The sequence below is a fragment of the Fukomys damarensis genome, unplaced genomic scaffold (genome assembly GCF_012274545.1).
Source record: "Fukomys damarensis isolate Sample0158 unplaced genomic scaffold, DMR_v1.0_HiC HiC_scaffold_33, whole genome shotgun sequence".
NCBI classification, from domain to species: Eukaryota; Metazoa; Chordata; class Mammalia; order Rodentia; family Bathyergidae; genus Fukomys; species Fukomys damarensis.
Window position 1 is genome coordinate 50,148,444 of NW_022900945.1, and position 24,994 is coordinate 50,173,437.

A 24,994-nucleotide genomic window follows, 5' to 3' on the forward strand; every position below is an offset into this window, starting at 1 on the left:
GGCGCCGCTGCGTTCCTGCGGACCGCGCCTTCGCCCGCGGGGGCCCCTGAGGTGCTTCCTACCGGAAACTGGAAAAGGGACCTGCAAGTACAGGCGAAGGGAAGACGCAGTCGGGGCTGGAGGTTAAAGCTCTGGCCGGTGGGGAGGAGCAGAAAATTCCAGATGACATGAACTGGAGCTAGACCTTGCTAGACAAATTAGTGAAACGCTCCAGAATAACGACGTCCTAGGCTGAAGAATTCCCTTGCACAGTGACTAACTCCAAAAGGAAATTCAAGAAACTGGGCAGCACCAAAAACGTATAAAGGGCAAAGACTTCCAGGTTTGGAGGAATTGGGGATTTTATAATAATTACTGGAACTTATAAGTACGAATTCTTACTTTGTATTTCAATGAAATGCATGTTTCATTTCCTGTTGGAAACCATTGTCGCTGAACGAGTTTATAGACAGACCAGCAGCGTTCGTATCCCCTGGAGATTTGTTAGAAATACAGAATTCCAGGGTCTGTTCCTCCTGTTCAAAATCGGAATCTGCATTTGAACAAGATCACGTGAAAGTGTGGAAAAGCATGATAAAGGACAGGTACAGATTTAATTCTTCTTCTGCCTGCAACTTGCTCAGAGTCAGCTTTTCGTAAACATTCACAGAATGACAGGCACCTGAATACTATTTACCACATTTCTTACAAGGTGTGCTGGTCAGGCATAGTGATGGGGAAAAGGCCACCCCTTCTGAGTGTACAGCTCTTATTTGTTGAAAAGTTTATTTTTATATTATGGAGTTGAAACCACTCAAGTCTAACATCCATTATTCTCTAATTACAACGCTTGTTCTTAACCAAAGACAGTCTGCAGGAAAAGTGTCGAATTTTACAACTTTTTCTCACCCCACCAAATTCTTGACTGCCTGGGTACCTCCTTTTTGGTTATCTTTACCTTTCCCCTTCTCCCATCCCCAGTTCTTTCATCTTTACCAAGGACCCTGAAGCGGGTCTTACTGCTTCTATTTCCAGAACACACACACACACACACACACACACACACACACACACACAAAGAGAGAAGAAAATGAGAAGCAAGTGAAGACCCTATCACAAAAAATAAACGGTCCTCACTAAAAGGGGAGTAAACAGATCTGTAAATAAATGAAATCTTCAGTAAATACAGGGGAATAAACAGCTCTGTAATTACAACGGAGGTGATGGAGGCTTCAGAGGAGCTGGGGAATTTGAGATAGCAAAGAGGAAAAGTGTTGAGGATGTAGGTAGCGTGAGAATCAGGAAAATGTGACAAATGGTGGAGAAACAAGACCACCCGAGCAGGCTAGTAGAAGGCAACGAGGCAGAAGAAACTGGTCACCTGGGTGCAGGTTGACTGAAGGCGAGCAAGTCATCAGTGGCAAATAAAAAAAGCAAGGAGCTTTATTGGGGATGGTAGGAGCAAATATTTGCAGGCAGGGTCCATGCAGTGGTCAAGGCAGATGTATGGGTTGTTATCAGGTGTTTTGGCGCGGGGAAGATGTGCTATACTTTGCAGTCTCTACTCTTTTCTGTAATATCCCATTCGGTGTTCTGTCTGCCTGGAGAGGGCACAGCCCATATCTGTAGTGTTTTGTGGAGTACTGCAGTTTTTTGTATCTGTAGATTGGAATTAAACAACACATTCATGGTCATGGCCAGATCAAACTTGACAGAAAACATGTACCCCACTTTCTTTGTTGTGTTAAGACTTTGACTTTCTAAATCGTGTGTTTGGTTGAAGAAATAATTTACAGATAATTTACAGACACTTGTGTTTTAGTCTGTAAAGGAATATCAGCAATATCAAACTGAATCAGATCAATGGTCTAGTCCAAAATAGTTTTTGGAGAATAAGTTTACCATGCAGACATTTCAAAATGTGAAACACTCCTTAATCTCCTTAGTCATTTTTTATGAAAGTATTCACTATTTGATTTAATCCTTTAAAAACTCAATCATTCTGGGTGTGGTGGCACACACTTATAATCCCAGTACTTGGGAGGCCGAGGCAGGAGGATCACTGTGAGTTTGAGCCTGGGCTACATACATAGTGAGTTCAAGGCCAGCCTGAGCTGCACATCAAGACCCTGTCTCAAAAAAGTAAATAAAAATGAAAAATAAAAATGCAATCGTATTTTTACTTTCCACGTAAATGTGTTTATTCAATTAATCATTGATTTACTGGGGTTTTACTATGTTCCCGGCACTACATGAGGCAGGAGGAACCAATCTGCCTCCAAGGGGTTTATTTAGAGAGGAAACAAGTAAGAGGCCTTGTTATTATACAGTATTTAAGGATATTGATCACAGATAATTGAGAAACACTGTAGGTATAATGAGAGCACAAACACAGGTCACAGAGTTCACATTGGGGATCAGGAAGCTATGCCCAGAAGAGGTAACAGGTGAACTAATTTTGAAGATGATGTAGTGTTATTCAGTGGGCAGGTGGAGAATTTACCAAGAGTACTGCACAAGACTAAGTATAGATCATGGGGAAAAATGGAACTTTTGGGAAATTCCAAGTAGGCAGTCTGGGGAACATTTATATGCTGTATTGCTATTAGCTAAAGTAATGAGATACAGACTCGGTATTAAACACAGTAATAGTACCTTATTTTGTTGCTTTTTGGGTACTGGGGATTGAACTCAGGTCCTTGTGCTTACGAGGCAGGCAGTGGAACCACTGAGTTAAATCCCTGGCACCTTATTTTTGTATGTGCTTTCCCTTGACATCCACAAGTCTTGCTACTCACTTAATGTGCTTAGTTAGCTACAAGAAAGAACTTTTCTATGCGATTGTAAGGAGCTGTGTTCTGACCTGTATCACCATTCCGTCCCCTCAACCCCTGTCACCACCTTTACAGGTACAGTCTATGTTTATGTAGCAAAGGAAGTAACACTGCTATAGTAAGTTATATTATGCTTTATTAGATCAATTGAATTTGAGAGTGAATCAGTGAAACAGTAATTAAAATGAATGTACTATAAACAATATTGTTCTCCCTCTGAGAAAATTCCACTAGACTGTGGTTCTGATTTAATTCCTGAACCAAAAGAATACATTTTAAAAAATAATTTTCAATTTTAGAATAGTTTTAAGAAAATTTATTTTTTGGTGTGGTGGTACACACCTGTGATCCCAGAACTCTGGGAAGCTAAGGCAGGAGGATTGCAAGTGTGAGCCCACCCTGGGAAACTAGCAACTTAGCAAAACCGTGTCTCAAAATTGAGGGAAGGAAGGAAAGAAGGAAGGGCTATGGATGTAGTTCAATGAGAAGGAACTGGATTCAAACCTGGGTACTGTTAAAAAAAAAAAAGCTGCAAAAATAGTACCAAGTTCCTGCATACCCCATGCCCAATTACTCTTTTGTTAACAGTTTAGTGTTGTACATTTGTCACAACCAATAAAATAATAAATATTCCCCTAATTTTTACTCAGTATTCTTTTTCTGTTCCAATGTTATGGAAAGAATCACTAAGTGACACACAGACAACAGAATGGAAGTAAAATAACAAGTTTACTCATCAACGAGGGTCAATCCAGGCAGTTTATGTGCGATCCACCCTTGTCGATTAGTAAATTTGTTATTTTATTTCCATTCTGCAGCCGCTCTGTGTCACTTACTGATTCCTCCCGTAACATTAGGATACATTACATTTAGATGGCATATCTCCTGAGACTTATATTATGACAATATGTAAGACTTGTTTTTGGTGACCTCAACAGTTTTGAGGTACTCAGGTATTTTGTAAAGTACTCCTCAACTTGAGATTGTCCAGTTCTTTTCTTCCTGGTAAGATGGGCTTATGGTTTTGGAGAGGAATACCACAAAGGTAAAATGACCTCATTATAGCCTATCAAAGGTACATACCTTTAACATGATTATCACTATTAATGTTAATCTTAATCACCTACATGAGGTAGTGTTTGTCAGATTCCTCTGCTACAGAGTTATTTTTCTTGCTTCCCATATTGCAATTTTTGGAAGGAGATCAACCTGTGCAGCTTACTTAAGAAAGTGAGAGTTAATTTTCACTTCCTTGAAGGGAGAATATCTATAAAAATTATTTAGAGTTCTGAATGGGAGTTTTGTCTGTCCATCTCATTTATTAATTTATTCAGCCATTTACATCAATACGGGTTCAGGTTTTTTATGTTTCATGTTATAGTCCAATACTAGGTTATTTATTTTATTGCTCACATTTTTTCCAATTTGGCCATTGTAATCACTTTCTGATGGCTTCTGTGTCACTTTGACACGTTATTCAATTTGTGTTTTAGTAATTCCTCACTCCCTGGTACGAGAATACTTGTTTTTGTTTTGGTTTGGTTTTGGTAAGCAGGTTTAATATAATTGGAGAAGATGATATCAATTTTAATATAATTTAAAAGCAGAATATGTACATTAATAAATATTAGTGCAAATCCAACTTTAAGCCTTTGTATCTTGAATTGTTTTGAGTTAACAAAGTATTATCCTACTTACATCTTACCTTCAGCTTGGTTTAGAAATCAACCAGTGAATTTTTTTGTAACTTTACACATAAGTAAAATATGACAGTCTAGTCAATTTAAATTTACCCACTTTAAGAGCCAGGGATTTAGCTAAGTGGTGCTGTGCCTGCCTCGCAAGCACAAGATCCTGAGTTCAATCCCCAGTACCAAACAATAAATAAATTTAAAGAGAACACTGGGGAAATAAGTAGGAATTACAATATATAATTAGAGGACTGTTAATTGAGTACATTTCTATCCCACCAGAGAGGCAAACTTATAGCATAAATGAAAAATTTAAAAAGAAGCAAGAGATCTTCAGTTTACTTTTGAATGAGAATAATCTGTAGATAAAAAAAATACTAGAGCCCTTTTATTTTTATTTATTTTCTGGGTACTGGGGATTTAACTTGGGACCTTGTTGTGCTTGTGAGGCAGGCACGGTGCCACTGAGCTAAATCTCTGGTCCACTAGAGCCCTTTTAATAGATGCCCAACTCAGATTTACAAAGATTAGGAAAGTAATACCAATCCTTAATTCTCCTCTTCTCAAAGAGTAAATTGGGTGAAATGGTGGCAGTTGTCCAAACATTTATATGATTAGGAAGAAGCTTTAGTTCTCATATTTGTAGTTATCTTAAGTATATATTAGTCTAATGTTCTTTCAGTTGTTCAAATTTATTTTGATGGTGAAGTAATTGGCAGCAATAAAAAAACTTACAAACATATTACACAACAGCTATTTATGAACATACGCCTGACTGGTACTTCCAGTACCTATCTTCCTGGGACTCAGGGTGCCTGAACACTGACATTTACGTCACTTCTCCATGAACCCAGAAGAGAGCGAAACTTCACAGATGAGGATACACAGGCAGCAATATTGGGATGAAAACCTAAGTCCCTGCTTTTTATTTCATTTGCTCTGAACTTCTCTGTATAAGCAAAATACCCTTATATTTAGTTAATATCACTCCTAATTTAAGACATAAGTGACTTTTTTAAAAAACTTAGATTCTATTTATAGGAAGAGGAGAGTTAGGGGAAACAAGTCACATTTTTAGCTTACACCACCAACAGTTAGCAGCCAATTTCTTTTGGTGGGGGTAGTGGGGATTGAACTCTGGACCTTGCACTTTCAAAGCAGGCATGGTGCCACTGAGCTAAATCCCAGCCCAGCAGCCACTTATTTTATAAACTAAAGTCTTGTTGGATCCTAATATGGAAACTAAGATTTTTAAAAAATAGCTAATTTAAAATTTTTATATATCTCAACCAAGTAGAATTTATTGGTAGTGCTAAATTATTCAAATGATCTATCAGTCAGAAGTGGAAAGTACTTACTTTATTAAGAAAATAAAGATAGATTCCTTAAGGAAAGGAAGAAAACTGACCAATTATCAGGTATATTAATGAATAGCAAGTAAAATCTCTGAGGTATATTTATATGTCTTATCTATACAACCATAGTAAGACTAATACTGTATCTCATAATTCAGAAAATGTACATTTAGTTACAGTATTAGTAAAAAATTGAGCTTCTAATAGGAAACCAAACTCTATGAGAACAAGAGTTACACAATAATTTCTTATAGACGCTGACTTAGGGTCACTATCATATTTAATAAGGAGATGACTAAAAATATCTGAGCACATAGTCTAGATATTACTAGAATGAAAAAAAAAAAGATCAAGAGAGGAATGGAAATTAAGTCCATTCAAATAAACCTAGATTTTACTGTAGGGAAAAGATTAATGCTTTTGAAAGAGAAATGAAAGATTTCTAGGCAATATGAAGCTTAGAGTTGGTTGGTTCTAAAGGCATCTCTAGAACAAGCTTCCCAGTGAAATCTAGGGCACTGACAATGGAACATCTAAATAGAAGCCATAATTATAGCAAAGAAAACGACAGCTAGCACAAACCGGCCCATTGTCACTGCTGAAATCATGGACTTGCTCTTTTCAGTTACTCTTGTCTGCAGAGGCTTCCTGATACGATCTTCTGTGGTTAAGATAGTTTTTCGAGCCCCTTCCCACTTTCCAGGGCCCTGAAGACGGTAGTGGACTGGAGTACAGGGACCAGTGAATAAGTGTAAGGCCAGCTTGGGATCAGTGAAGGTCAGAGGGAGCAGCTTGGGCCTGACTCCCACCAAATCAGCAAGCTCTTCCATTGTTTCTACATAGTCTCCCTGAATGGTATGGCGTTGGCTGTCCACATACCTGAAGTAAAGAAGACAGAAGCTATGGTCTGTCAACAGTTCAATTAATCAACCGGTCCATTCATCAGTCCATGCTTTCTGAGTGCTTGTTATTGGCTTGATATTGGGCTAGGCATTGTACAAAGTGGTGAAGAAAGATAAGACACTGTCACCATCCTTACAGATCTTCTGATCGACTATAGGAGACAAGACTGATATGCATGAAACAGGGAAGGTTATTTCAGGCTTTGACTGCTAAATAGAAATGTAGAGAGGGTGGTTAAAAGAGGGATATCATATTAGGTCCTTGAAGGATGTGAAAGTTGCAGATCAGATGAGCCACAGGGTAAAGAGAAATGTAGGAGTGGCACAGAATATATGCATGGAATGTTTGTGGGCATTGCCTTACACTTATGGAAAACATGAATGTATGTAGTGTCAGACATAGCCTGCCAAGATCCGGAGAACTCTTTGTGAAGAGAAAACTCACCACAGAAATTCTCAAGTGTGGGATTCTTTATTATTTTATGAGGCCAATGGTGGCAGGGTCTAAATGGCAGTATTATAGGCAGCTAAATTAGATAGAATTTAATATACAGTCAAAGAGGGACTGGGGTCTCAAGGAAGTCAGTGAAAACTATAGACATCAAAATTGTGGCTGGAGGCACGTCTAAAGAAGGCCAGGCCCGCATGCCTCCCTGAGGGATAAAAAATAACTTGAGAGTGTACTCTAATTAGCACCACCTGGTCCTGGAAGTCCAGCTAGGTATCAGTCGCCCCAGTGGGTGACCAGAGTACCTGGACCCATCTCTTCCCAAAGACATTTGTTCTTTCCACCCTTGCTACATGACTCTTTCCCTATTGGATCAAGGTTAGCTAAGCAGCTATACTTATAAACAGTTTACCCTGGGCATTAGTCAGAGCAGGTATTGTTTACATACTAACCCACTCATGGCTGGGGCAGGTGTCATTTTAACCAGTCCTTGTTTGTACGAGATGCACTCCTATGTCTGTTTATTTGTTTTACATCAACTTCTTTTGTTTTATATAAAATATTTTATTTAGATTATTGTATTTGCCCTGGATGTCTGTTTCTAGTGAAATCTAATAATAAGTTCTGGTTATTTTCTTTTACTAATTTGTATTTATTTTATTTGTGAAAAACAGCCTATAACCTATAGTCTATAAAAGCTTTTATTGTAAGTATATTAGCTATAATTTTATACTTCTCCAGAACTCAGTAATACTCTTTTACAATATGAAATGGACATGTTTGGGAGATTGAGACTGAACATGAAGGAAGTGCCAAAAGATCTGCAAAAGAGAAAATGAAAAATGGAGAAATGTTAGCACAGTAGAGAAGAAAACTCTGTTATGAAACGGAAAAACGAAAAGATGCATCCTCATTGTCAACTATTCATAATATAGCTTGCTTCAGCAGCACATATACATAATACAGAAATGATAGAACTTGAAAGAAGAAATTAATTTTTTAAAATTCCAACCGTGATCAATGATTATAATAATTCCATGGGTGGCACTGACAACATTGACCAACATCTGACAAGCTATCCTGTAATCAAAAAGCGAGGAAAAAAATATTATAAAGTATTTATGCACCTTCTGCATACTTCAAAAAGTAATTTACAATTTAGATTAGGTCTAATAGACCAAACAGTTGAAAAAGATGGGCTAGCAAAAGGCCAACCAGGATGTCTATGATTAAGGTCTTCACCATTATGTTTTGTGTAGATATTTTACTGAAATTGTGTCACCCACAGAAAAAAAGGTCAATGTGATAGTGTAAAGTGTGTTGTTCAAAGAAAGGCAATAACGCAAAAAGAAGTCAGAGACTAGATACTGCTACTCAGATTGTAACACTGTTGTGCATTGAATGTTTTAAGATACACACAAAAATTATTGAATAAATTTGATAAAATTGCCATTTTTATACTTCCTGTTATACTATCCTATAAAAATTAATGAAAAATGTCTAACTGCATTTAAATGTCATTCTGCATTTAAATAATTGGACTGGTAAGTGGATAATCCTATAGGTTGGTTATAGTTTGATTATGGCTTGATCCATGGTCCTCACATTACAACTTAGTGAGATAAATGAGCCCCAAGAAAGGCCCTTGGTGGCAACCCACTTTCGGGACACCTCCTGTCTCTCAAGAGCTATCTCTTAATAAACCTTTCCTACTCTTAACCTTCACTGTCCCTTGATATTCATTCTTTGATATTTGGGGAACACAAAATTGGCACATCTGAGATCTAGCAGTTTAGGAGTTGTATTTTTCCTGTATCAGCAGGGCTTCCCAGCATCACTGTTAATTTGGAATCCTGAAAGGACAGGGAGGGTGATTTATCTACAGGAAGTGGCCTTCCAGATGGGTAGATTATACCAAGTGCAGATATGAGGCAATAAAAAGCCTTTTTGGAGGAAAAAACGTGATTCACAGTGAAATGTGAAAGAAGTAGGATTTGCAGAGATAATGAGTGACTTTCACTTTTTACTTTCTACCATGAAAATAAAAGAACAGTGGGACAGAAAAGAAGTTAAGAAAAAAAGTCAAGTCAAGCTAATTGAGACTGAAGAACCCCAAAACAAGGACAGGAAAACATGATGGAAAAGAAATTCAAGGTAAAACGGGTAAGATGAACTTTTGGGGCACTGACAGATGGCCAAATGGGAATTTACTGAAGTGGTACTAAAGTTTAGCAGAGAAGAGGGTTTACAATAGAACTTGAGAGCTTTCTTTTTTGGGGATTATTTAGCTCAAGGGTTCGTACACATGCATTTATTCTTCCTATACTAGTAGGTCAAGAGCTGTGGTATTTAGAAGGTAAAAGGTTCACTAGTTACTGCATTGAAGGGTTGATAGGAGGATTAAGTAAATATGAAATGCTGGGTATGTGCATAGTCAACTCTCAGTGAACAGTTCAGTTCTGTCCTTGGGAACTGATTACAGAAGGTGGTTAGACAACATTTAGTCAAAGCAAGAGCAGGAGAGTTGAACTAAGGTGGTATAGGTCAGAAAAGAAGGGAAAGAAAGCACTCAATGAAGAAATGGCTCCAAGAAGGAAGGAGTGCCGAATTCAGTAGTGAGAAGAGGGAATCTGAAGATGGCTGTGGATGATCTTTAAGAAAGCAGTTTGGAAAGTAAGAAGGGGAGTTACAATGCAGGGGCTCAGGAGGAAGCATGGGATGAAGAAACTTTACTATAGCAGTGGGGGTTTTTGTGTTTGTTTGTTTGTTTGTTGAGACAGGGTCTTGCTATGTAGTTCAGGCTGGTCTTGAAGTCACTGTGTAGCCTAGACTGTCCTCCAACTTGTGTGATTGTCCTGCCTTAGCTTCCCAAATGCTAGGATTACAGGTGTGTGTCACCAAACCCAGTACTATAGAAATTTGAAGAAAATAGGAGAATACTTGCCTGGTGGTGGTTAAATAAAAATTTCTCTTCCCCTAAGGTAGGGGACAATTATGCTAAGATGTATAATCAGTGGAAGAAAATCGCCTCTTTGAGCCTAGAATAATCAACTTCTACTTTATCCAAATAGAAACCACCCAGGGACTGAGCTCAAGTTCTTAAATTAAGAATACTAAATTAGTGTGTTCACCAAAGTCCTAAGTAGCCTGCTCATTCTGCCACCTTCCCAAATCATGTGACTTTTCTCACACCCAGAGCCACTGTGACCTGAGTGTTCTGTCACCTGATGACAGCCAGCAAAGTAGTCACTGCAGTCACTGCAGGTGTGTAAATCTACATACAGATTTGAAATTCAACCTTATGTTCCTCTCATTTATTCACTGCTACTTTTCCATCCTCTGGTGGTTCTGCTAGTGCTTCGAATCATCGTCCCCCAAATAATACACCTGATTTTCTTTATTTTTCTCTCCATGTGTTTTTTTTTCCCTACTTGACTTTTAGGCCCTAAACATAGGATTTTAAACACTTTTCTCCCCCCTCCTCCCCATTTAGTACAATATTGTTCTTATTAAGTAGAAAAAAAGAAAAGAAAAAATAACACCATATATATAATATATCTATATATATATATCTGAGGAATTTCTCACCTTTTTGCCATTTCCTCCCGAATCTTAGTTATTTCTGCCATCATTTCACTTTGTGAGGGCAATGTCTTCAGCCCTAAAGAGAAAAAAATTAAACATTTAAGTGTAAAATTAACTTAGTAGAAATAATAATCCTATTAGTAGTAATCATTATGACCTGGAGAATTCAAAAAAGTACAGGATAATTTTCTGAATGCTGTAATTCACTTGATCTCTGTATCCCACCACCACCAAAATATGATACAAGATGAACATTCCTAATCTAAACATCAGAAATCTGAAATGCTCCAAAATCCAAAAGTCTGAGCAATGACAAGATGTCACAGAGAAAATTCTACCCCTGATCTCATCTCATGTAACAAATCATAGTCAAAACACAGGTACAGTAAAACTATTGTAAAAATTATCTTCTGGTTATGCATATAGGGGATACGAGAAATAAATCAATTTCACCTCTCCCCAAGATATTATGTATATGCAAATATTCAAAATCTGAAAATAATCTTAAATCCAAAACTTCTGGTGTTATGCATTTCAAATGAGAAATACTCATCTGTATCAGTACATATACCTTACTGTATTTTTCTTTGTCTTTGGGAAATAGTTTTTGTTCTATTCTGTCTTACAACCAACTCACTTTCTGTCTTACATAATCTTTCAACTGGGGAATGAAATGTGGACATGAGCAAAGGATAAATGGTCTTAAAAGTATATGAAAAATGAGGCACAATGCAGTCAAAAGCAGGGAGTGACAGGCATACCTGCACTGGTATCTATTGATAACAGAAAGGTGGTTTTGGGGTTTTTTGTTTTGTTTTGTTTGTGGTACTAGGGGTTGCACCTGGGGCCTTTACACTGAGTCATATCACCAGTCCTTTTTAAATTATCATTTTGATATAGAGGCTCGCTAAGTCATTAAGTTGCCCAGACGAGGCTCAAACTTGTGGTCTTTTCTGCGACAGTCCACCAGGTGCTGAGACTACAGGCATATGCCACCATGCCTGGCCACAAAGAGGTTTTACACCACAGGAGAGAAGGAAACAAAGATAAACTATCATACTGTTTGCTAAAGTCCTGTAGAAGATAAGCCTCACCCTCTAAACTCTTACTTGATAAGAGTGTGGTTAAAGCCAAGGATAACTCATCACACCCAGTCAGGACAGATAAGTTTCAGCAGTGACATACGGTTCAAATAGTAGGAAATTAATACCGAGGAAACAGCTAGACAAAGGCCAAATAGCATTTAAACCAATATAAACAACTCCAGCTCAAACAATTGCCCTTATGCCCAGATATGTAGGTACTATACATACTACGTAGAAGAGTTTAACCATGTCTGATCCTAAAGTGTTCTGAAACATAGGATTTCAGATTGGAAATATGTCTTACATAATACAATCCTTGTCTCTGAAATATTCGTGTCAAGTAGTTATCTCATTCTTCCTTAAGCATCTTTGGGCATGGGGATTTCATTACCTTCTAGGGAGCCAGTGATATGTTTGACTGCCCTATTTGCTAGAACATTATTCCTTGAATTAATCCCCAAATCTACTTCTATGCAACTTGCACCACTGGACCTCACTGTGTCTTCCTCAGTCAAAGAGTGTAATATGAACACTTGAAAGGCCCTGAAACATGTGAAAACAACTGTCACAATTCCGTTTTCTTCTCTTTCCAGGCTACACAGCACAAGTTTCCTGTATAGCACAGGTTTCACATTCTCTGCCATCTTTTCTTTTTTTTTTTTTTTTTTTGAGACAGGGTCTCACTATGTAGCTGAGACTGACCTGGAACTCATTATGTAGCCCAGGCTGCTCTCAAACTCACAGCAATCCTCCTGCCTCAGCCTTCAGAGTGCTGGGATTACAGGCGTGTGCCACCATGCCTGGCCTCCGCCATCTTGGTTACCCTTTTCTGGACATGCTCTGATAATTCCCAGTGAGCCCCTCCTAACATGCCAGACTCAGACATTCAGCATTCAAAAATAGCTTTCTGTTGGGCCAGGGGTATAGCTCAGCGGCGCAGCACCTGCCTGGCAAGCACAAGGCCCTGAGTTCTATCTGCAATACCAAAAAAAAAAAAAAAAGCTTTCTGTGTTACTTGTGTTTTTTTCATTTTAGCCATGGAATTATTATTTATATCTATAAATGAAGAGTCACAGATACTTTATTCAGAGTAATCACAGGAAACTTTTTTGGGGGGGTTTAGATGCTCAAAAAACACATTTTGAGATTGATTTCCAAGTTACTTCTCATAGTTCAACCATAAGTTTTACTTTTATTAGCTAGAAATACCATGAAGGAGGTCTAGTTCTTTGGCTGGGAGAGGCAGCCAGTTTAAAAGAAAGGAAGAAAGAAATAATAGCAGATCTGTGTAGATTAGACAGACAAAGATGTGTACAGTATTTTCTAGTGCAGTTCCCTCTTACTCCATTAACTCTGTTACTGCACTGTTTCCTTGTTTTCTAGTACTAATTTTGTGTTGGGCCCAGATAGGGTCACATGTACTGTGGTATCTGTAGCTCTTTACAAGAAATTACATAAGCACAATCAAACATACCGCCAAGTACTTAAGTCATCAACTTGTCACATTTATTTGTATTTTATTTTATTTTTTGGTACCGGGGATTGAACTCAGGTCCTTGCGCTTGTGAGGCACGCGTCAGAACCAGTGCGCTAAATCCCCGGCAGTCACTTACCTTTAAATACTTGAGTAGCCCAGCGTCCTTGGAGCTCTGCAATGGGCATAATGGCTCCAAGGGGCTGTATCAAGCCTATGATTGCAAGAGTTGGCCTTTCCAGGTTAGGGGGGAAGACCTTTTTATACAGTGACACCTTGTTTTTCACCACGTTGACAGAATCTTCCAGAAAAGGAAAGGCAAAACTATAGCCTGTGGCAAAGATAACAGCATCGATGTCATCTTCCCTGGAGCCATCCTCAAATATGGCAGCTGTCTCTGTGAATTCCTTCACATTTCCTTTCACCTTCACCATGCCAGCTATTATGCGATTTGGCAGGTCATCATTTACCGTTGGGTGCTGGCTCAATGCTCTGTGAGTGATGATAAAGATGAAAAGAAGGAAAAATGAAAATGACCCAAACAAAGGGACAGAGAATGGGGGAAGAGAGAAAGAAATCAGTAGTATGTGAGTAAAATTCCACTTTGGTGGAGATAGTTAAGCAATATCCCATCATCGATCCATAACATTTTGGAGAGGTCCTACTTTATGTCTGCCTGGCACAGATCCAGATCTCAGGAACAGTTTGGATCCTGGGTGGCATTCAAAGGGAGAATATTGGAGAAGTGAAAGAAGAACAGTTTTATAATGTGGTTTCTCAAGTAATAGTAATGTTCTTTGGTATGATAAGGCCATATGCTGATAGTTTCTATCCATATATCAAGCAGTCTGGCAGAATATGAACATTTTGTTCAGTCCCATTTCCAGTTCTAAAGGCCCAAGAGGTAGACTTAAGACAGTCATTGTCTACACCATATAATAAATTACACATATAGAGCAACTTAGAGTTTAAAATTTTCTTTTCTTTTTTGAGACAGGGTCTCATTCTATAGTTCAAGTTGGCCTTGACCTCATTATTGTAGCCTGTGCTAGCCTTGAATTTGCAGCAGTCCTCCTGCTTTAGCGCCCCAAATGCTGGGATTACAGATGTGCACCAGCACACCTGGCTTATCTCAGACTTTTTGGGTTTCACACATGATCAACCTGGAAATGTATTTAGTCACTCTTCCACTTTTGCCTTGTTGTCTAGGTATACAAGATTATATTCAGCTGTAGAAATTTGAAAATGTCAATATTTTTGTAGCACATTTTAGCAGTATTAAATTTCCTACAGTTATAGGAGAATGCCCTTTTTCCTAGGTGACAAATACTTAGGCATGTGTCTTAGTGATTACAACTTTCTCTAAAAAGGTTTATGTCCTTAAGTTTATGTGTGGACCTATCTATATTCCCAAAAGGGGAGAGAGAAAATTCAAATTGAGCAAGCTGTTATAATAGGCGAACTCCAATAAAAGCTATATGGGTATTCCTTGTACTTACTATTGTGCAACTTTTCTATAGTTCTGAATATTTTCAGAAATAAAAAGTTGGACAAAATAACTCAACCTCTAGAAATGCTTTTACGATTTTCCTCCCTAGTGCTGTGAGGACATCATCCCTAATACTCTCAGTATATTCTATGCATCGTGATCCTATTCTGTTGTCTTTCTTTTTGTTAGTAAATTTAAGATGAGATTCTTTTCTGGAATCTGCCTTTCACTGCTTTTGTTGACCTTGGGCAAATTACTTACTTTCTCTAAGTCTCAACATTTCATCTGTAAAATGGACATAAAAATTGTACCAGTCTGAGGGGTGTTGTAAGGATTAAGTGAAATGTTACCCATAACTCTTTTAGCACTATGACTGTCTTATAGAAAATCAGCAAAAAGTTAAGGTATTATTCCTATTATGGTATCACTACTATGCCTCTTCCCTCTGTATTTTATGCCCAAGATAAATGCCTCTCTCACAACAGTTGCCCAATATTTATTGAATGAATCAATGTGGCACTGCCTTCTACTACCATTTTGCTGTTGGGCATCCTATAAAAAGAACTGTTATCTGGGGGAATAAGAAAATGGTTAATGCCTAGGAGATGATAGACTGAAAACCTACAGACCATCAGAGCTTGGTCTTCTGTGGCTGAGAAGGTAAACATCTCAAACCATTAGGAGTCTATGAGCTTTCTTCTGTATAGGTAGAGGTAGTTGTACTTTTAGCCTGTGTTAACAGTACTTATTTTTGTGTTTTGGCCATGAGCATCCCCACTCTTGTCCAGAGAACATACCTGTGTTTAGGTTTCAAGCCAAACAGCTCATGGTCAAATCTTTCAGTCAGTCGTTTTTCCAAAAGTGTATTTGCTAATGCTTCACCACACATTTTGAACAAAAAATGTGAAAGCCGAGAAGAGATCAACACATCGATGGGATATCCATGGCTTCCTACACGATTCAGGATCCATGCCCCTCTCCTGGTACTGAGGAAAACCTGAGGCACGGGAAACATTGTTTGCTTTTGTCACTTTGGCTTATAATACTTCCAAATCACCCCCACTTTCTTTAAGATTAAGCTCAAACTGGGGCAAGGGATTCAGCTCAGTGGTGCCGCTGCCTGCCTCACAAGCACAAGGACCCAAGTTCAATCCCTGGTATGAAAGAAAGCAAAAGAGAGAGAGAGAGAGAGAGAGATATTAAGCTCAAACTCATTAGTCTGGCTTTTTAATCCTGTACAATCTTTTTATAAAAATCACTGAAAATTTCCTTCCTGAATATTAACCTTACAATTAAATTGGTATATTCATTGTCCAAGAATATATCATGCTTTGATCCACCGCCGAATTTCTGTTCAGTACAATTATACCTGAAATGCGCTCCCTCCTCTTAATCTTCTTAAGCCTATTCATTTTTAGGATCCAGATCGAACCTGTCTCCTCCATGAGGGTACCGCTGACCTTTCAGGGTGATAATTTTCTCTAAATCCTTCATTCTCCAAACTACCACTCACAGAATTCATTAAAAATCATGGAATAGGAGAGTTAAAAGCAAATGAACATTACTTAATCCAAAACCCTCAGTCTTTATGCCATCAACATTGCATTTACTACCAAAAAACCTCTTGTTAATTATTTACAGTGGACCCTTGACTTGCAAACTCAATAGATTTCCAAGGGCCGGGTGTAACTCAAGTTGGTTGTAAGTCAATATAGCTGAGATCTGGATGTTTATTCAGGTATACACTATAGATAACAAGAAGCAGACGAATCTTACATTAACCTAATTAACCCAAGTTATTCATATGTCAGGTCAGTCATAATTTGAGGGTCCACTGTACATCAATGTGAAACTTTCTATGCTCTTAGTTTCTGTCCCTTCCAATGTGTATTCTCCAGCGTGGGAGCACAGACTGTACATCTTTTAGTCTCCCCACCATATTACTATTACTTCCATTTACTGAGATTTGTGCACTAGAACTCACTGTAGTGAGTCCTGCATTCATTCTTATTTAACCAACACAACAGCCTCCTGAGGAAGCCATTGTCAGCCCTAGCTTATGGATGAGAGGTGTGGAGAGGATGAGCATAACTGGAGATTGTAAGCGGCAAAGCTGAATTTCCAACAATGTCTCACTGACTCCAGGACCTTTACTTAAGAAATATTGTATTGATATCTAATGAAAAAAATTAAAATTAATAGTATTGCAGGAAACTGGTCAGTCTTTCTGTGTCTTCTGTTGACTAAAGTTCATGCTCAAAACTGATGATTTGTCATTCAGTTACCTGCCAAAAGTATCATTTTTTTCTATAATAACACTTTGGAGGTGGTTTCCAGAGTTGTGAGGCATATAAGTATATTGCTCTATGATCTTTTGTCTTACCATGTAAAAAGATGTCCATCTACAGAGGAGGGATAATTCTTTGCTTCACACATACTGCTCACCGACAGTAACTTTACCCTCTATCATAATTGTTTTTAATGTCAGAGTTGAAAGAGCATACATAGTCTTAGTAATCAAGCAGTTTGGTGTACAGGCTGTATAACTTTTGATGAGTAAAGTAAACAACAAGAAAAAACTATGAGGGCCCAGGGATTTAGCTCAGCGGTTCAGTGGCCTGCCTTGCAAGCGCAAGGACCTGAGTTCAATCCCCAGTACAAAAAACAAACAAACAAACAAAACAACAAAAAAAGAAAAATCTATTATAAACCAAAACAAACAAACCAATATACCAAGGAGATAGAAACTGCTTTAGAGTCATTGTCATTCTGTGTTACCTAACTATGCAAGGACTGGTGTAAGCTGCTTGTATGTACCACACTGTGGGTGCTCTTTATACTGATGGCCACATTGTCTTTTGAAAGATAAAAGAGTCTTTTTACCATTCAGAAAGTGAAAAGGAAAATTCACCCACCATCCTGTGAGTGAAAAGTTTTCAGTGACCATAGTGTACTTTCCTTTACATAAGAACATGGCGCATCTTTTGGCCAACAAAAGATCCGTACTGAATTCTACATCCTGACAATCTCTCCCAGGAATGATTTGGTTTTCATTAAAGCCACAGGTTAACTGGCATCACGAGTACAGTCTGCATTCATGAACTAATTCCTTAGCATGAGGCCAGCTGAATGATGGAAATCCAACTGGTGCCTATGGCTGCTCCATGAGCGGTGCTCATGATAACTGAGGTAGTGAAACCTTGCCTTGTATGTGCCCTTCACACAGTGGGGCTAGGTACAGGTCTTATAGTCTTCGTTGGGTCTACTTTCTTGGTAAGATTAAAGCTAGAGCAAAGCAAACTAAGTCACTTATTGATCCAAACCTGCTTGGCTGTGTGGCTAATCTCTACAGCCAGATCCCCTCCAGAATTCCCAATGCCAATGATAACAACCCTCTTTCCAGTGAATCCCTGTGGGCTCTTATAGTCTCGACTGTGGAAGTACTGTCCTTTGAATTTTTCAATTCCTGTAAGAGAAGAGAAAACAATTATTGGGTGATGGCTTATATGATGGATTTCATTTACCAAGTTACTTGTTTTCTCGTTTTGGGTTTTTCCCCCACAGTTTAAAATTTATGCATTCTGTATAAATTCTCCCTTTATCCTTCTATTCTCTTGCTTTTCTGAACATTTTGGCTAATTTGCTGCTCTCACAGTTTCAGAATAGGACTTTTGATACCCTTGTCATAAGTAGATTTTGGATTTGCTCTCACAAATCCAAATTGTTTCAGAAAATTTCCATTCTGTTTTTTTTAATTCCTTTAAATACCCGTTCCTGTTTCCATTTCACTTAGAATATATATATATATGTTTGCATATTCCCAAGTTCAAATAGAGTGTATTTTTAAAAAAATGAAAATCTAAGCCAAAAGCTGAAATTAAATCCTTCAAGCTTTCATTTCACCCTTAGGAACGCAGTGTTTCTGTTTTTTCAATGGCTGAGAAACTCCTAGCCTGAACTAATGCTCAGCAAAAACACTAGTTTTTCTTTGGATCTTTAGGAAAACTAGCTTCATTGCAAAACTGAAGACATTCCTATGTCATTTACAGGGATTACTGATATTCTAAGAAAGGTTTGATAGTATCGATAAAGTTGATAAGTTGATTTTATCAATGTGCAAACATTATAGATGTACTTATACAAACTTACGCCACAGATCGAATCAAGAGACATAGTAAACGTGACTGTTGTGGTGTGACATGGTGCAAAGTTTTTTATAAGGAGGAAGGGTACACTGTAATGATTAGTATAGGAAGTAGACCAGTATGAGTATTATATACCATACATAATTTCTGTGTTCTAACTGTACACACTGACGGTGCAGGTTTGCATACACCACCGTCACCACACACACGTGAGTGATGTTCTTTGTGCTCTGGTACTACAACAGGCAATGGGAGTTTACAGCAACATTACCCTCTTATCACATTGTATAGGCAGCCTTTCATGGACTGAGGCAGCATTGTGTGGCACAACTATAGATAGAGCTCTAATTTTCCTCTCATTTCCACAAAGACCATTGTCTCTACACCCCAAGTGGCAATAACACAAGTCACCGTGGCATCTTTCAAGCGTTCAAGGGTCTTTCATACTGGTAGTTTTCTCACCAGGAAAGCTTTCCAGGGGTAGGTGAGCATTGGTGTGATGGCCGGTGCAAACCATGACTGCGTCAAAGACGTCCTTCTTCGTTTTCCCTTCGTGCTCAGTGACCACCTCCCATTGACCCGATGTAGAGAAATCAGGCTGCTTCTTCACACTGAGCACAGAGGTCTGAAAGGAAAAATGACGGTCACAGGGGCAGTCACTGCAGCCCATGCAGCAGACATCTTCCCTGACATGACTCCCTGCAGAACCCTACTCTGAGGGCTAATATCATAGGCACCGCCCCATAGGGCTCCTGAAGGGATATTTGGGTTTCATAAAGAACTGTTCTGCTTTGGGGCTGTTCTTTGAGTGAGAAAACTTCTATGAGGCCGAATAAGTAAAACAGAGTTGGCAAACTAATGTACTCTCCTCTGCTTCTAGAAAAGTGCAAGTTGCAAGTGTCTCTTGGACCATGCACTCAGGCACTGCGATGCCTAAGTGAGGCCTCGGTTTCTTCTGTGCTTTGGTGACTCTGTGCCCCACACGCCTATTTCTCTGCTAACTTCACATGCCGGAACCCTCTGGTTTCTTCTTACCCCAGTCCTGTTCTCACTGGTTACCCCTAAACACGTGACTGAGATACAGAGCTCCCATGCCTGTTAGAGTAGGAAAACTTCTCAGGAGCTCTCATTTTATGTAAAGGAATCTCTCATTGGCTTCCATACATTCCAATCTTGTAAATAACTGTAAAGAAAGAAGCTGTGAGATAGGACAGTCAGTGATACAGATTTTCTCTCTCAAAGAAAACAAATAATAAACACGTGTTGCTCTACTCAGAATATATTCTCATGTGGACTAATAGAGACGCCACCTCTACCCTAGCCTTCCTGCACTATTGGTACTTCCTCCTGACTGTGATTTTACACAGGCCGGCACTTCTCCCTGGATCACCCTTTCAGTCCTTCATTTAGCAGATGCCTGCGCAGTCTTCAAGACTCAGCTTGGACCTCATCTCCTCTAAACACCTGCCCTAAGCCCGATGCCTCATGTTCTCCCTCAGGGGCTGACCATCCCTCTAGGAGCTGTGATGTAAAGACCTCTTAGCGCTTACCACTCTGTAACTCTATTTTTATTAATTACATATCAATACATATTAAGTACATTTTTCTTTCTTCCCAACTAGATTGTAGAATTACTGATTTTTTTTGGGGGGGGCTCTCATCTTCCCTGCTTACTACAGTAACAAACTTATTCCAGAAGTATTGCTGAAACAAGTGAAGAGAAGCACCACTTGGCTGTAAATGACTTGACTTTGGAAGGTCCCATGGTCATAAGGCAGGAGGTTTGAGCTTTTTTCCCACTGTGATAAATATCTTCTTTTATGGCCATGGTTATGAATTATAGAAAAATTATGGAAGACTGTAGAGCAGTGGTGGTGAACTTACGGCACGTGTGTTGTGTTTTTATTTTGAGATGAAACATGTTAATGTAGAGTTTTTGCTAAACTAAAACCTCAGTATTCAGGTTTAATTGCAGTGCACTTGGTGATAAATAAGTGGGTTTGGGGTTGTAGTTTGGCACTCAGTGTTTAAAAGGTTTGCCAACATGCTTCAGAGCATGAAGAAATCAGGAGTGATCTAATACAGTCACACTGTTTTTCAAACAAGGAAACTAAGACAACTTGAGGTTGAGAAACTTATGAGTCTAAGATCACACGTTAATTTGTGGTGGAACCAGGACCAGAATTCAGGGTTTTGTTCCCCAATGCAGTATTCTTTTCCTCAGTAACCTCCTAATAGTGACGTCACTGGGTTGTGGTGCTATTTACATAAAATAATTTATTGGAAATTGCTTAGGAAAGTAGAGCTAAGGAATAGTGGACAAGTAGAACTAGAAGATTTTAAATTTCTATATGTATCAGTTCCCCTCATCTGTTTTATTATAATCAAATAGTGGCTTCCTTTATCTGCAGCCAAAATATATAAGAGAGAGACCTTTCCATGGATAATTTTCAGGTACAGAGAAAGCAAAGAGTAGAATTACTGTGTGGGTAGGATATGTGTGTGTTGTGTGTGTATGTGTGTGCGCATATCAAGCCAATTTTTACACTTTTGCACTGGTAAATGAAGCCACGTTATTCATCTAGCCAATGAATGACTTCAAGGACAGAGCCACCTGCAAAATTCCTTACCTTGAACTGAATATACTTTAGAAGGCCAAATTCTTTGGCATACATCCTGAAATATTCTAGGACATGTGAGTTGTGCATGAAATTAGGGTAATGATCTGGGATCGGATAGTCACTGAAGCACATCATCTCCTTAGAAGTATTGATGATCACTGACTTGTAGATACTGGCCCTTCCTTCTTCGGGATTTTCCTGTAGTGCAAAAGAAAGTATTTCTGGCAACCTGAGAATTCCATTTATAACTTGTAAGTAGACATATACATTTGAAAAAGTATTCTGAAAGAAATGCTAATTTCAACAAAAACTTCTTGAGTTCACACACACACATGTGCACACACACACAACCTTCACACCTTCCCATACTTGTACCCTCTGTAGTCCCTTCCCCTTGAATCTGAGTATCTTTATTACACTGGCATTCAGTGACTTCCAAGGTTAAGCCATATGATATGCAGTCTTGCAGCTTCTGCCTAGATCTCACAGAAGGCCCGCTCTAGTGTGAGCTGGCAGCCATACAAGAAGTCCAGCTACACTGAGACCACTGAGGGAAACCTGACCTACGCACGTGAAGACAATATTGGGCATAGAGGAATATTCAGCCAGCCCTCGGAATGCTACCTGTCCCAGCCAAAGTTCTAAACATGAAAAAAGACCATATCAGCACTTGGGAGGCTGAGGCATGAGGATCGCTGTGAGTTTGAGACCAGCCTGGGCTGCATAGTGAGTTCCGGGTCAGTCTCAACTACATAGTGAGACCCTGTCTCAAAAAAGAAAAAGAAAAAGGCCATATCAAATGTGTAGTCTGAGATTCCACAAACCACAGTTTCAAATCCATTATAATTCTTAACCCTTCCTAGAGTATGGAAAATCACCTTAACCAATTAGGACTTCATCCCTCCTTTTTAAACAAAATAAACAGATTTTGAAATACTGGGGATTGCAAAACATTAAATGGCCAAAAAAGAGTGTCTGTTAGATTCATCCATACTCAGGCTTATTTTTCTCCCTTTTTTATTGAAGAATTTAGTCTAACTAAATTGATCACTCCCATTTCTGAGCCCCATAACTCAAGTTCTCAATTTTATTGACCTTTAAAAACATTTTATGAGTATCCTCTCAAATCTCTTTTAAACTATCCCATCTATTTCAACCAAAATATTTGAAGTTGTGACTGTATAACTGCCCCAATTAAAATCTTAGATGTTGCCTCATTTCCAACAAAATTCCCATTTCTCAGCTTAAGACTCAAAAACCCCTGTCTCATAAAATATCTTGCACCATATTCCATGTCTCCCCTATTAGACTGGCAAGCTCTTTGAACTGGCTTTCTCTAGAGTATTTAAATTCAGTAAATGCTTAATAGATAATATTTCAAATTATATTGAGAAAGGTATGGACAGAAAAAAATAAATTTCACATGCTACCTAACAAATTAATAAAATGCAACAAAATTTATTTCAAATGAGTTGGATAAGATACATTTAGCACAGTCCCAAAACTTTCTATGGAAGAATGCAATAGTTCATATTTTTGGCTGCACACTGACCAAAGATTATTGTCAATTAGAGTTCTGTATTCCCCCAAACGGAGCCAAGATGCAAAAGGATTGTATTTCTATTCAAGTAAAGGATGCCATAAACCCACTTTTAAGTAGTTAGCCAATACTGTGTTTTTATGAGATATGAAGTACACCATGGCACCTCAATACCATTCCTATCAGAAAGTGAGTAAAAAAGCAAGCAATCACACGCCCATCTGGAGATCAAGGAAGGCAGATAGGTGACACTGTGACACTGGGCAAGCATAACTATAATTAACTAGATAATTGAATAAAATTGTTACAAGTTGCAGGGCTGGATGTGCACATTAAAACAATTCAACTTTAAGTCTGAGATGCATGCGCAGGAAAAGTAAATCCAGGTGCAAGTGCCCTCTGCCCTCTTAAGGCAAAGGACTTTATACTTTTCAAAGGTTACAGATTGAAAATGGGAGATCCCTGGGAGGAGCTGTGAGCAGATAATTCTAACTCATTTACCTATTAATGCAGAACTGGAACAACCACTCTAAATGTTCTAACTCCGATACATTTCTAATGCTGTTGTTTTGTTAGCCCATTCATATCTCCGTGGTTTTACAGAGACAATAAAAAAGAGAAAACAAGTGATTCCTGTGTTGAATTTTGTCACCCAGCAAAAGAGAAAGTTGCCTAAAACCCGAGGGACTGCTGCGGACAAGAGGTTAGCAGGCTGCAAACAAGCCGGTTTATTCTCGCTCAAGCTCACAGGTCCCCTGCACTCACTGTAGGGAAGGCTTCCAGAACCAAGGGGCCAGGAGGCTTACCTGGTACCTCCAGAGCCCTCCGATGTCAGAGCTCCTTTCAAAGCACACCGGCTCCAAGCCCTCCTCCAGACAGCACTTGATGGACGAGAGCCCGCTCGCTCCGCTGCCTATCACGGCGACCCTTTTCTTGGTCATGGTCTCCAGAGAGCTTCACCTGGCCGGGGCAGGATCGCCTGTCCTACAGAACGACAGAAGACAGCTCACCAGTCACACCTCTCCAGAAGGAGACAGCCAAGGCACCCAGGTACTGCAGGTGCTGAGCGAGGAGCATTTGGGGCTCTGGGGAAACCGCCTTCCAGCTCAGCTTGCTCTAAACAGAAAGCAATCGGAGGGCCTGGGAGCTCTGCCAGGTACCTGATCTCGTCGACTTTGCAAGAGCTTCCCAGGATCCCGGCTGTGATCTGACTTTGGGTTGCTATCACAAATATATAAACTCGCAACAGCAGCGGTAGCCAATGCGAAGCCTCGGCCCGCCTCGCTTCCTGCCAGCAGATGCCAGCCTACTCCTCCGCTCGCATTTTTTTCTCCCCACCCCGCCAGAAAACGTGGGTGGAGTCTGCTTGGCACAGTAAATAATGATAATAATAAATATACAGCGTCTTCCCATTTCGGTTCCCGTTTCCTACTCAAGGGTAGCCCCTGTAGCCCTCCATCTCCTCCCTCCCCAACCAGGCTTCACTTTGAACTTCCTGTTTCTGCCTTAAAGCATTAAGTTACTGCTGGTGAAGCGAAACTGTCAACTTCCACGCAAGCCTTGCTCCAACTGCCTAAAAGCAGAAAAGCAACCTTTCCAGGGAGCTGTTTCAAGAGCTGGCCCTGCTAAACCCTGTTTCACCTCCCTGCCGACTTCACGACTGGTCTTTGGACTTCGGCTCTGTACTACTAGCAGGGATTTACTTTAAAATTAAGCCTTTTGATTCCCGTTAAACCTTTTGAAAATCTTTCCTCCATGCATTGAACTGAGTGCTGAAGAAGGAATGGATCACGCTTCCTACGGACAGGAGTTTACAGTTTAGTGGAGGAGACCAGTGTATACACAG

At 39.3% G+C, this 24,994-nt stretch overlaps 1 protein-coding gene across 2 annotated transcripts; it reads right to left on the reverse strand.

Moving 5' to 3' along the window:
* Positions 1 to 3,721: 3,721 nt before the first annotated feature.
* Fmo5 (flavin containing dimethylaniline monoxygenase 5) lies at positions 3,722 to 24,409 on the reverse strand. 2 transcript variants are annotated; one of them, XM_010623145.2, is made up of 9 exons: positions 24,309 to 24,409; positions 23,955 to 24,132; positions 21,618 to 21,806; positions 19,450 to 19,612; positions 18,166 to 18,308; positions 15,640 to 15,839; positions 13,493 to 13,845; positions 10,798 to 10,870; positions 3,722 to 6,738 (listed from the first exon to the last, which is right to left on the reverse strand). In XM_010623145.2, the coding sequence occupies exons 2-9, from the start codon at positions 24,087 to 24,089 to the stop codon at positions 6,393 to 6,395; spliced, it is 1,602 nt and encodes a 533-aa protein (XP_010621447.1). In that variant the 5' UTR covers positions 24,090 to 24,132; positions 24,309 to 24,409; the 3' UTR covers positions 3,722 to 6,392. The 2 variants fall into 2 exon arrangements, with proteins under 2 accessions (XP_010621447.1, XP_010621449.1); XM_010623147.3 differs by lacking the exon at positions 3,722 to 6,738 and adding an exon at positions 7,894 to 8,030.
* Positions 24,410 to 24,994: the final 585 nt, after the last annotated feature.

Coding starts and splice junctions, on each gene's coding strand:
- Fmo5 (XM_010623145.2), bottom strand. CDS start 24,089: ATGACCAAGAAAAGGGTCGCCGTGATAGGCAGCGGAGCGAGCGGGCTC. Junction 19,613..21,617: donor TAAAGTATATTCAGTTCAAG/GTAAGGAATTTT, acceptor TTTTCCTTTCAG/ACCTCTGTGCTCAGTGTGAA. Junction 18,309..19,449: donor ACCCCTGGAAAGCTTTCCTG/GTGAGAAAACTA, acceptor CTTCTCTTACAG/GAATTGAAAAATTCAAAGGA.